Source organism: Triplophysa rosa, linkage group LG7 (assembly GCF_024868665.1).
Source record: "Triplophysa rosa linkage group LG7, Trosa_1v2, whole genome shotgun sequence".
In the NCBI taxonomy this organism is placed as follows: domain Eukaryota; kingdom Metazoa; phylum Chordata; class Actinopteri; order Cypriniformes; family Nemacheilidae; genus Triplophysa; species Triplophysa rosa.
Genome location: NC_079896.1, coordinates 18,623,325 through 18,636,679, shown reverse-complemented (window position 1 = coordinate 18,636,679; position 13,355 = coordinate 18,623,325). Strand labels below are relative to the sequence as shown.

Below are 13,355 nucleotides of genomic sequence, written 5' to 3'. Positions count from 1 at the left end.
CTCATTTGTGATGCATAGTCACAACTGTCATGACTGCTTCATTTTTGTGATTGAGGTCCGTTGGAATATATGACTTCCTTTCTTCAGTTGAACACAAGTTTGTTAGAAAAAAAGATAAATATTTAGAGTTTATTACGTTTCTCTTTTATATTTTTACCTTTTACTTACCTATAGGAATACTTACAGGGATGCTGGATCATCCCTGGGCATCATCCCTTTATCGCTGAATGTAATCTACTGTAGTCTTATTGCCATGCCTAGAATTTTACACTTCCAAAATGCTGTGGATTCTTATTAGGGTCAATGCACCCTAAGTGCGAGGCCCAATTGTTTTCCGTAGTATTATTTATCATTATCAATTTTCAAAGTTTCAGCATTTTTGGGACAGTAACATGCTGAAAAACTTCGGAAACTCCTGGCAAAGGCTGGCAGTTGGCAGGGGGTTCTGCAGTGCCACCGGTTACATGAAAACAATCTTGGTGCATAGGTCATACACACGTTCACACATGTACAACACTACATAGTTCAACCCTAACTACTTTCGAACTTAGCATGCACTGACATCTATTAGACATCCAAAAGTGCATGCGGTGAACATACTCCTCCTAGGCAATTTATGGATTTGTTAACAAGCTTGGTAAACATGATGCCAAGACATTGGAGATGCTAAATGGATTTTTATATCTCTGTGTTGCCATGGCGAGTCAATACATTTATGGTGAAATCGGGTAAAACGGAGGTGTACTGCATACATAAAGTGATTGCGATCAAGCATGAGCCATATGTTTGGTCATAGGGTCTGATCACATTAATGTGGCTATGTGAGTCCTCGTTATAGCGCTACCATCTGGCAGTAGGAAATGTGTCTCTTAAAATAGACTTTAAAATGGTTAAATTCAGTCTTCAGTGTAATTTAGAGACAATGCTGATGTAAAATTATGATAGGCATTGAGATATTTTAAATAGTGTTGCCATGGTAACACGTCAAACATTATTCGCTTTTGCACCATATAATGTCAGGAACAAAGTTCTGGAACCAGTAAAGAGGGTTGGGATTCACAAATGAATTCCTCCCCGGGCCATTTAACAGGTTGCATTTGACCAGGCATTAGGACCTCCAAAGACCTTAAAAAAACATTTAAAAGAAAGATACTGCGATCAGAGTTGTGTTTGCCTATTGAGGTGTATTGTAACTAGAGATGTAACTGTATGAAAAATTTCCCATCACAAATATGAACAAAATTATCACGGTTATCAGTATTATCATGATATTGTTGAAAATTAGCTGGAGGTGTCCAAAAACTGCTGTTACCAACTTTTATATTGATGTGCGACTTGTTAAAAGCACTTTTTTTCATAATATCAAATAAATAACATTAATTCTGGCACAATGGGTCCATTAGGTAAAAGTTTCTCTTGTTCAGGTTGAACACAACCTTAAATAAATCAGACATTCATTTAAACGCAACACAAATCAGAAAGTCTTCTGTCTGCATGTGTTGTGGGTAAGGGTGTACCTTAGTACCCAGGAGACACCTGCAGTCAAAAGAACGATCACCAAAAAAAACACAGACAGAATTGAATGGAGTTTTAAATAATTAAAGTATAATACATATTATTTTGCTCATTTATTTTACACTTCTGATATAAATGAACAAACGCTATTTATCATTAGTTATTTAAACAACAAGTTGGTACGGTTTAATGATCATTAAATTACGCCGTGATAATACTAACCGTTGGACGTTTTTATCATGGTTAATCACGAAACCGGTAATCGTTACGTCCCTACAGTTTGCGATCTAAAGAGCAAAAAAGAGGACTAAGCAACAAAATATCCTACGAGAATTTAAAGTGCTACATATCCACAAGACAGAGTAAAAAGACAATGTGCAAAGACAACAGCTATTAGACATGGGTGAGGTCTAAAAGATGCTAAATTACAAACAGATTTTTGATATTCTGATATTCAATAAATTTATGGCTAAAATAGAAATTCACCCTGTGTCCTGTGCCTTAGCCCTTCGAAGGGTTTACCCTCTGGCGTGAGAGCTTTGAAGGGTGTTTCATGAAGTGCCCTTCTGCGTCATCATCCCAAGCCCATAAGGAGGCACCGTTGTAATGCAAAGAATCTGTGCAAAGAATCATGGGGGCATGAAGTGTGTATCAGTTGTACCCTTTGGAATCCTTTATTCCGAAGGGCCCTTTGAAGTGGCCAGTTAAGAGCACTTTGGAATGACCCGTCAGTATGTCGGCCATGATTGTTTTCACTCCGATGTCCACTTTGAAGGCAATATATCCCATGTGAAATGTCATATCGATCAAACTTGAGCTGTGTAATTGGTCACGGAGTCAAATCACATTGATGTGGCTGTAAGGCTTGGTCATAGCATGAAGAATGTCACTTAAAACTCAATTAAATTAAAATAATCCATATTTACCCACTTAAATGCGTGTTTACACCATGGACTGCATTCTATAAGCCACCATGTAGAAGTGGTACAGTGCTTGGGCCTGTCATGGCTGCTTACAGCTGTATTTGTACTGTATGTCTTTAGGTACACTGCTCATCAGTTGCTCAACTGTTATTTGCGTCTGCGTTTGGGGAAAGAAATGCACATTCAGTGAATAAGAAGGCAGATATTTTATTAGGGATCAGAAAAGAAAAAATGTACTTTTTTGTTTAACTGAAACATGGCACAGACTCTCTTATGGTCTTCATTTGAATGATCTCACTCCCACAGCCTATGGGCAATTCCAGCATTATGGATGTGACATTTATGTTATGGATGTGACAAAAACGCTCAGAGAAAGTTTTTGTTACCAATACACTGAACCATCTGTTTATATTTTACTAAACCCTTGTTGATAGTGTCTAAATTGTGTTGAATCTGTCTATGTTGTGCCTCAAGTTTAACAGAACTCTTATCCTGGGAGGCTTTAACATACTTGTTGACACAAGACTCTTTATTAACAAAGGACTTTCTGTCTGTATTGGAGTGCTTTGATTTTAACAAACTTGTGGACCATTACATGCATAACACAGGACCTTCTGATGGTTTGTGTCCAAGTGTTCTATTGCTGATTTAGGGCCGAAAGTATTATTTTTAAAATTAAGAAAACAGGAGAGCATTTTGGTATAAAAGTATTAATTTGTGGTCGATTGAAGAAATGAAGTCATATACAGCATGGTTGGCATATGAGGGATGAAAAATTATGAAAGAACTTTCATTTAGACCTCAAACTTAAAGTTTGCATTTCTAAAGTGTGCAGCCATATTTGCAATGTACATGTATTGCTTACATATGATGTAATGTATCATATGTAAGCTGATTAAGTTAAAAGATTAAACAGCGAAAACGGTTTCTTTCCCACAACGATACCTTAGAGGAAAGCTAGAAGTAAACAGAAATAAACAGCATTTTAATTCTTAAATATTAACCGAACATTTATTTTACAGCCGTGTTATGACATATAGAGAACATGGTGCGTGGGTGGTGAAGACACATCTGCAGAAGGAGCCAGAAGGACATATTATTAGTGTCAGGTAAGGTATTTTCTATCCTTCATGTATGCAACAATCATCACAAACACGCACAGATCAAAAACCTTGATCGGCAGATTAATGGCCTGAACTAAGACCCTGTCTATACTAGTGCGTTTTCAGTTGAAAACAATAGGTTACTCTCATAACCCCGGTTCTCTGAAACATCGAGTGGAGAGATCCACCTATGGGAAGGGCATCCGTACCTGACCTCTGCAGAAGCATCCAATTGCGCCAAGTCTGGCTAGACAGACCCGATGCCAGGTAAGGCTGAGAGCATATAAGGTCTGCCAGCGCTGCTGTTCTCAAGTAAGTATATTTGCTTCTCATGCAGCAAGCGGGGCACAGCTGGTGGATCTCTCCACTCAATGTTTCAGAGAACTGGAGTTACGAGAGTAACCTATTGTTCTCCTTCATCATCTCGTGTTCAAGATCCACCTATGGGAGAGACATGGACAGCTCCCCGATTGCCCAACACACTCACAGTGAGGTTCTGTAAGCCAGAAAAAGACAGTCACCCCCAGGGGGCGGTGCATGACACGTCCCATAATCATGCACCTGGCAACCCTGATGCACACACATAGCTGCCGTGTGCATGCAGGTCAGGAAACATGTATGAGGCACACACATGTAATTAACCCAGCAACACATATATAACACTCTGGCAGGAATGTGAATGCATGCTTGGAGACATGAATGTGCATGGCCGGCCGGCCCATTCAACCTTTGTTCCTTATTACAATCGTAAACAGAATGTAAGGGAATGTAACAAGGAGGGGCTATGAAGACCCCACTCCTAAAACAGAATATGCTACCGAGGTTTTGGTGACATCCAATCGGTAGTAACGCACAAACATATGGGGAGAAGCCCAGCTGACATCAGATCAGATGTCCTGCAGTCATACTCCCCTGAACAAATCCCAAGAGGCAGCTAAGCCCCTCGTGGAATGAGATCTGATGTTTACTTGGGGCTGCACTCCCTTTGATTCGTATGCCAATGCTTTAGCGTCCACAAGCCAATGTGAGAGGCGCTGCTTAGATATGGGACTCCCATTGTGAGGGGGTGCCCATGAAACAAAGAGCTGGTCGCTCTTCAGGAAAGCACTGGTCCTGGTCATATATGTCTGTAATGCACGAACAGGACACAGAGCATTCAGCCTCTGATCCTCCGCAGAGGAAAAAGGCAGAGTGTGAAAAGCGGACAGCTCCAACACCTCCAATGTGAACGCAGGGAAGCACTTAGGCATAAAATCCGGGTTAGGCTTAAGAAAAAACATATATCCACTCAGAGAGAATTTAGTGCACGAGGGATGTACTGAGAGTGCATGTAGCTCACTGACACGTTTGGCTGACGCCAAGGCCAAGAGTAAAGCCGTCTTGAAGGATAGCAGCTTCAACGAAATATCTCCCAGGGGCTCAAAAGGAAACTGAGATGGCCTCCAGCACCATGGAGAGGTCCCATTGAGGGACAATTTTCCTGACAATTTTACCCTTCATAAATCTGCGGATTAAAGGATGCTGCCCGACTGTTGAGCCCTCAAAACCAACATGACAGGCAGAAATAGCTGCCTGGTTGACCTTAATTGTGGAAAAGACCTGCCTTTATCCATAACGTCCTGTAAGAAACAAGATATCAGGAACCGTGCACTGATATGATGTGAGACCGCGCCCATCACACCACCCTTCAAACACTTGCCACTTACAACCATATAAGGACCCTGTAGAAATGGCCCTGGCATTTTGTATAGGCCCAGAGAGCCACCCTGTCTGTGTGTGGGTGATAAATTTCCCCGTTCGCCTGAGACAATAGGTCTGTACAGAGGGGGAGGCGCCACGGCTGGGCATATAACAGAGGGATTATTATCTATCTATCTCTCGCCAACCACGGTGCTTTGGGCCATCTGGGAGCTATTAGAAAGAGAGACAGGCCCTTCTCTCTCACTCTGGTCAGTGTGGGAATTATCAGGCACAGAGGAGGAAAAGCATAAAGCAGCACCTTGGGCCATGGGTGGGCCAGTGCATCCACCCCGAGGAGCGCGTCCAAGTCCTTTAGCGAGAAGAACAGGACAACGGGTGTTTTCGCGCGACCTACGGCAGCCTGTTTGAATCTCCGCCATATCATGGCCACTATCTGAGGGTGTAGGCGCCAGTCTCCGTAGAGAGGGTCACCCCCTCGATAGAAGGTCTGCGCCTCTGTTCGGAATGCCTGGAACATGAGTCGCGCGTAACAACAGGAAAAAACGCCTGCTCCACACCAAAAGCTTGTGAGCTAGAGCGTGAAGTTTCGATGAACGCAAACCGCCCTGGCGAATGATATATGCCACCACTGTAGCATTGTCGCAGCATACGAGCACATGATGTCCCCATAGGCGAGGCAGAAAATAATTCAGAGCTTTCCATATGGTCAGGAGCTCCAAGTAATTTATGTGTGCTGAACGTAGTCTGCTCATCACCGGACCAGGAACTAACGAGAATAAAACCCCTGATTTATCAGGTCGGGGGGCACCACCTGAAATGCTCCCTTCATTAAGAGAGAAGAGATTTCCTCTTTCAGAATGTGCGCGGAACTCTTTTCCATGTGAGAAGAGAGAACGCCGTTGAAAAACGGCGGTTTCATTACAAACTGCAGTCTGTAACCCTGCATAATTGTTCGCATTACCCACTCGGGAGCCGCAAGTCTGCCAGGCTGACTCGTAACTCGTGAGTGTGCCCACCAGAGGCTGGGATGCGCTGAAACGCTCGAGCGTGCCCGGTTGACTCATTCGTGATGCAATGCATCATCTAGCAGACAGACTAGGGGCGACATGCGTGGGTTCAGAGTGGGGTTCTCTCTGTGCTGAGAGATTAGCTCTCCCTGAAACAAATTCATCCATTTGTTTTATTGTTTTGTATGTTTCTTGTGTTGGGGAACACCGGGGCCGAAGCCTTTATTGCTTGGGTGAGGTGAACAATGTATGTGCTGTGTGTTGACACTGCTTCCTTTCACATTTCCTCACAACCGACCCCCTGAACTTGGGGGGAGAACACACAATGTCCACTGCCTGTGGAGGGGAGTGAGAAAACCTCCGTCTTTTGGACAAGGGCTCTGGGGCTGAAAAGGGAGTCCAAAGAGCTTGTGGCTCGCGAACGAGGACACTTTCGAGTCGAGTCGGTGGGGGTGGGGTTGGGGTTGGGGGGTTTCCCGGCCACGGCGGGAGACATTCTTGCCCAGGGTTTAGCAGAGGGTGGGTTACTCTGCCATGGAGGGGGTTTGTTGCGGGGCCTCTCCTTGCTTTGATGCGGGTTTCGCCCCGTGACGTGGGAGTTCGGCAAACACGCAGTGGGTAACTGAGTGGGGAGCTGATTTTCTGGGAAGGCACAACTTGAAAGCCTCGTCTTCCTTCTTTTTATTTAGTAATTAAATATTCTCCTAAAATGCAATCGAAGCCATCTGTTTCTTAATGCTTAATGTTTCTAAGGCACGTTTGTGAAAATGATTAATAATGCTCTTTGCATCAATAAATAAGACTAAGTATGATACTTGCATGTCTGGTGAAGGCTTCTTCTAGTCCATCTATTCTTGAAAGACAGGTGTATGCAATCATGAATAATGAGTCCAGCAGAGGGTTATGCATAGTGTAGTGTTGCATGACAGTCCGGGTGATGTGAGGAGTGCCCTCTGGTGGAGCACAAGGGCACTCTGGCTGATGGAGCGACAATAGTTATTTAACTTTTGTGAGACACTTTTTGTTGTGGAAAGGCCCCATGCGAGGAAGTGTCAATGGACATAATTATTGACCTGAGCAGATAAAGACCCAACCCCTAATGGGCCTATCAAGGTGGAATGTTGGGGGGAAGCTATGAGAAAGAATGTGAGGAGACTTTTGTTGTTATTATGAGTGTACACAAATAAAAGTATACCATTCACAGTTTTTAATGATGTATTAGTCTTTTTTTGTATGGCAAAAAAAACTATTTTTTCTTATCATTGTTGAAACAGACTCAAAAAATACAAGTCTCTTTCCACAGTGATAAGAAAAAAGAGGTTGAAGTGCGCATACCACCGTCGACCCATGAGGGTTAAACTTAAATCTGAGCGTAAAGAACTTAACACTAGAACTACCAAGGCAGTCATTTTGACCGTTTTTAAAATTTGCAATGTAACAACTTTGTTGAAATAAAACCCATATAACTACAGTACCCTGACTTTTCTTAAATATATGTATATTTTATTCTAACATTGTTGCTTTATTAAAATTACAAAACACAAAAGAGTTCTGAGTATTTCTACCTCGAACTGCCATGGCGGTCAAATTGACCGCGTGCATTACAGACACTGTATCATTTCAGCGCTCTTTCTTGCCATTGAAGATTTTCGCCACTATTGCCTAGCAACTTATTATCTGGCGTTTTTTATGTTATTGCTAAGCCAAAACATAGCTTACCCTCAAAATGTCAGCAAAAAAGAAATGCAGGTTTCTAAATCAGTTTTCCCACAGGTTAGTGAATATTCTTTGTAACTGTTTTTGATCTTGCTAATTTTGTCATATGTCCATACATGTCTAAGAAGGTATTTACTTTGCAATTACATGCATATTGTTAATATTTATTACTTATTATATTCTAAAATTTGTTTTTATTTTACATCATTTTATCTACTTGGAAAATCTGTAATTAGCAATAAAGTAATTAGTCTACCCAATAAGTTTTGTGGTTGACTATGAAATAATGTTTTTTTTTATTCGTAAGAATTTCAATTTCGTGTCCTGATGTATATTATTAACTATCCTAACAAAACACATACATTTATTCATACATTTTGTTTCCAGTAGTGGGTGCGATTCGTGTGATCCAATTATAGCTCCTGAGCATTGTAAAATCCAAAAGTCGAAATATACTGTAAAAGGATAGATGTTATCATTTCTAAAATTCACAACGTTTTTATATAACAAAATATTCTGCATCAATCCCTATTTGTTGCGGTTTAGACTTTCACCTCAGTGAAAATGTTGTTTTTGAAAGAACTTTGCTCTTCCGCCTGCCGGTGTCCTAAAACAGAACACCAGACACACAGCGAGGCACACACCTTCGGGTGCGGTCTCGTAGTTTTTGCAAAATTATAAACAAAAATGAAACGCATAAATAAATTATTTTATTTTAAATGATCGTATTATGTACGCCCATCGGAGTGCGCTTAGCACTTTGAGATGTGGTTGAGGATTTTGACGTTTTTTAGTAATCTTATTATAATATATGACAACAGACATTCAAAGCTTCATTCTAAAATCTCAATAGAAGCTTTGAATGTAAATATTGCATGCAAAAAATGACATTCAGTACAGTCTATTATGAGTGGTCAAAATGACCGCTTCGGCCATTCTCGTAGTGATAGATTTCCGGGAGTTCTAGTGTTAACATACAGTAACTCTTCCTTTATCCATGTACATTTGTTTTCCTCTTGTAGTGTGAATGGAGATGTCCGGTTCTTTGACCCACGGATGCCAGAAGCAATCAACATCTTGCAGACAGTGAAAGGACTGACAGCCCTAGACATTCATCCACAGGCTACCTTGTTTGCTTGGTGAGCGATCATGCACCTTATGATTGTTTTGTGTTGTGCAAAATATTGTTGTTTAGAACACAAAGTGAACAAAGAAACACCACACTATTTAATACAGACGTTAAAAAGTAGTTATTTTCTAACATTATAATAAATACTCTCCCTCTCTGTTTCTGTTCATCAGTGGTTCTATGAATCAATTTATAGCCGTGTATAACTCCAATGGGGATGTTATCAGCAACATTAAATACTATGATGGTTTCATGGGACAGAGAATTGGAGCCATCAGCTGTCTGGCCTTCCACCCTTATTGGGTAAGATAAATCACTGGTCCAAGACATGTCAAACACGTGAGATGTTATACAGTCATTGGGTCAGAGCAAGTGTATGATCCAAACTTCAACAACATCGCGTTCGTGCGGATATAAAATCACACCCCTGCACATTTTCAAATAACTCTGATCTTTTTTTTAAAAGATGCTGTTTGCAATGTATATTTTTCTGTTGAATAGATTCTTACTGTTTCTTTTTCTCTATTTTCTCAGCCTCATCTGGCAGTGGGCAGTAATGACTACTATATGTCCATCTACTCAGCAGAAAAGAGACTCAGATAACATCATGACATCTTCCTGAATCCCCTGCACACACACCTGGCATATTCTTCCTGACTTCTGGCATATTCAGCAACCACCATGTAGATGTAAAGAAGGCTGCTGGAACCATATATGATGAATAGTATTATTATTGTTATCATCATAATTCTGATTTTAGTTGTTGATTGTACATTTTTTAATTGCCTATGAAGATCTGAAATCAAAACATTATGCTTTAGTCAAAGCTGGACTGTGAGTTTGTATTGGATTGTGAAGCTTCAAACACCTGCAGAAGAGAGGAACGTGAAGGAAGGATGACAAATTTGCAGAAGCTCCCTGAGTTTTGGGCGTTTTCACAATGGTGTCTGACTATAAAAGGACGTATCTGCCCTATACCTATCTCTGCTGTGTAATACAGTAGAATGTACAAGTAAGAAACCATAGCCTTTAAGTTGGAAGATTGCTGTGTGTGTGTTTGTGAAGGACGCTATGGCTAGCTAACAGACGCATTGTTCTTTCTGTTCAATCACAACCTCCTTTCACACATAATTTCCTGTATACATGGTGCCAAACCCTCTCTCTGTAAACTTAGCAATGCAACTAAGCTGTGAGGAAAGAAAAGAGGATGAAAACGAACATATCTCTAGCCACCTATCTGAAAAATTGCTAGAGACTTTTTAAAAGTTGAAAATAAGAATGTTACACGATTTTCTTTCGCAGTGCCACCCTTATTATCTGTTATTGTGCCAACTCCTTACCATCATGATCATGTTCATTTCCTCCCTCCCCTTCAGCTGAGCAAACTACTACTTCTAGAGCTTCTTCTTAATCATCATATGACAGTATGTTATTTTTTTCAAATAATTCCTCAAGTGACTTAAGTTAACAATGCGCCCAAATGGTATAATATCAGTTCTTTCATGTAATAAATGCTGACATGTAATGAACAAATGTAAGTCTCCTGGTTACCCAAAGAATGAAGCAGTACACAATTAACTTAATGCTTCAGTGTTAAAGTATTGTTTTACATATATGTACACACTGAGTCAGCTTCTGTGTGTACATATTGTGTACATAGACTGTGTCTGTGCTGCTGGTTTTGCTATAAATTAACTTTCAATATACTTTGAACATATTGAGATTTATTGTGGTTCACAGTGATTTGATCTGCACCCTACAACAATTCACAATTTCAATAGATTGTCACATTATTCACGTTTATTCAAGGCATAAAAATGTTTACTTAAAACTCACAGCAACAATGTTCATAGATGAAAAGGTTTGGATTATTTTTTTCTACCTTTCAAGAATCTGGTTCCAGAAATATACAGTTATAAATATATATAAATAAATATATGTGTATTTACATGATTATATTTGTAACCAGTTTAATGAGGTGATGAAATTCTGTGTTTTATTTATAACTGGCTTCATTTTTACTTTTGAGTCTTTTATCTGCTCCATTTTTTTTTATTTGGATTAATCCTGAAAGGAAAGAGTTTATGTGTTTGCAACAAAAGGAGAATTTCGTTTAGAATTAAAACAATCAGGTGTTGTACTGTATGTGGCTGTAGAACCCTTTTACGATGGTTTAAAATACCAGAGAGGAAAGCAATTGAATAAACTAAATGAATTAAATAAAACTTTGTTTTTGTTTCTCTCATTAGGAATTTCACTTATTATTCTATAATACTTTATTATACTTTTTTATACTTGAAATGCTGGGGTGTTTTATTTTTATGTATTTGCACACTAGAGTGCTTGATGACATTTTTACATTAACAGAATGTTTAGATGGTGAAAAACGTATTATCAATGCAATTCAGTTGAAGTAATGTATGACCACGCCTGAAGACAGGGCTGGACTGGGAAGAAAAATCGGCCCTGGCTTTTTTGGCCCACATTGGCCCTCCACCATTTCTGTCGACGGGGTGGGGGTTGTGCATGGTCGGGTCTGTCGACCGGGGGGTGGCATGTATACGTGTCTTCTGCATTCGCGTTACGTGCATTCGCATTTATAATACGTCCATCTGAGCGGCCCAAGCGTCCGTTTCGGCCCCATACTTTAGTGGCCCACCGGGAAAACTCCCGGAATGCCACATGGCCAGTCCAACACCGCCCATCTACTACAACCATTAAATGGATGTCTTTTAAAGGGAGTCATCCCCCATTTACTGCCATAGTAGGGAAGATAAATACTATGGGAGTCAATGGGGGATGAGATCTCTTTGGTTACCAAAAGCTCCGTTTTACTTGACAAATCGCACTCTCAGTGTGGACGGAAGGCCATGGACGTGAGCGCAGGGAGCGCTACGCCACTTCATTTGCCTTTTTTTTCATGTGACATTTGTGCTTGCTGTTTTGTTTGTTTGGCTCTCTGAAGCTCATAATAACTCCCTCTTTTGTTGGATACTGCATCTGAGTCCTCCTATTTTGTGACAACTACAGCATTTGTGCTTGTTTGAGCCTGACAAGTTATTTATTTTTTGCATGCCTTTGAGTTCTCACCCATAAACTGTTTAAACCCCAGATAAAAACCATTATAGCTCAGACTTTGAAAACCTTTGGCCAAACACTAGCAACAGAGGATACAAGGGACTGTTGATGGTGTATTGTGCAAACTCAGACGAACCATATAGTAGAATGTCTGAATAACATCAGAGACAAACTGGTGGATGAGTATGGGAGGCAAATCCTGCCAAATTTAAATAAATAAATTAAACGATGAAAATGAAAACCAGATTAGCAATTTCATTATACACAACTGCGTGCACAATATGTGCCAAAATGAAAAATAAAATGAAATTATTTTATTTTCATTTTTACACTGACAATGCGTTGTCCCTGTCAAATTGAAAAAGAAAATACAATTGGTGGTTTGACATTTCATTTTCACTAAAATCTCGAGGCAAGACTGCCAATTTGAAAATGAAAAGGCAAATGTGAAAAATAAATTGTAAAAACATTTTTACAAAGGTTTTATTAATGTTCACGCAATAATACTGACACAATTCAAATTGAAATGTAAACTTTGATTTTCATTTTATTTTATTTTATTTTCTCTTCTCTTTTATTTCATTTCATTTTCGTTTTCATTTTCTTTTTCTTGTTCACGGTCATGCAAATTACATGTTAATTCGTGGGTGTGGACGAGCGTCTGCATTACTGGGAAGGCCCACAAAAAACGTCATATCCGTTTATTCGAACAAACGTGTGTAGACCTTGTGAGGCGCTTGGCCTTAGCGCTTTGTAATGATGACTGTGCCTGGTGCAATACCGAAAATTGTTGTGTGGTGTACTGCATCTCTGATAAGTTAACAGACGAACAAACCAAAGCATTGGAGAGCCCGTATCTCTAGCGTGCCCTGAAACATGCCGGAGCGCGATTGTCCCCACTCCGCCGCTGACCTGCTCTTACACTGTACATTACCATCCGCACCCGAGCACGCTATCATCATTACACTGTGACTGCTTTTAAGAAAACATAAAGCAAGCGATCTTTCTCAGCACAATAGAATCCATCGTAATGTTCGGTTTGAGGTTGATAAGATGTGTTTAACCTCACGCGCGCTGTGCGCAGACCAATTCGCTTATGGTATCACAAGAGCGGCTCAATCAGCCCCGCGTACTTCATTCATTATGATTATGAGCCAATCATTATACAAAGTTCTGCACTATG

General features: G+C 40.3%; 1 protein-coding gene across 4 annotated transcripts in view; it reads left to right on the top strand.

The window, feature by feature from the left end:
* Positions 1-11,319, top strand: part of rptor (regulatory associated protein of MTOR, complex 1) — a 162,794-nt gene extending 151,475 nt beyond the window's left edge. For all 4 annotated transcript variants that reach the window (XM_057337785.1, XM_057337784.1, XM_057337783.1 and 1 more), the window contains 4 exons: positions 3,461-3,547; positions 8,988-9,104; positions 9,268-9,397; positions 9,629-11,319. In XM_057337785.1, coding sequence (XP_057193768.1) covers positions 3,461-3,547; positions 8,988-9,104; positions 9,268-9,397; positions 9,629-9,697 — 403 coding nt within the window. In that variant the 3' untranslated portion in view covers positions 9,698-11,319. The remainder of the gene's footprint in view (positions 1-3,460; positions 3,548-8,987; positions 9,105-9,267; positions 9,398-9,628) is intronic.
* Positions 11,320-13,355: the final 2,036 nt, after the last annotated feature.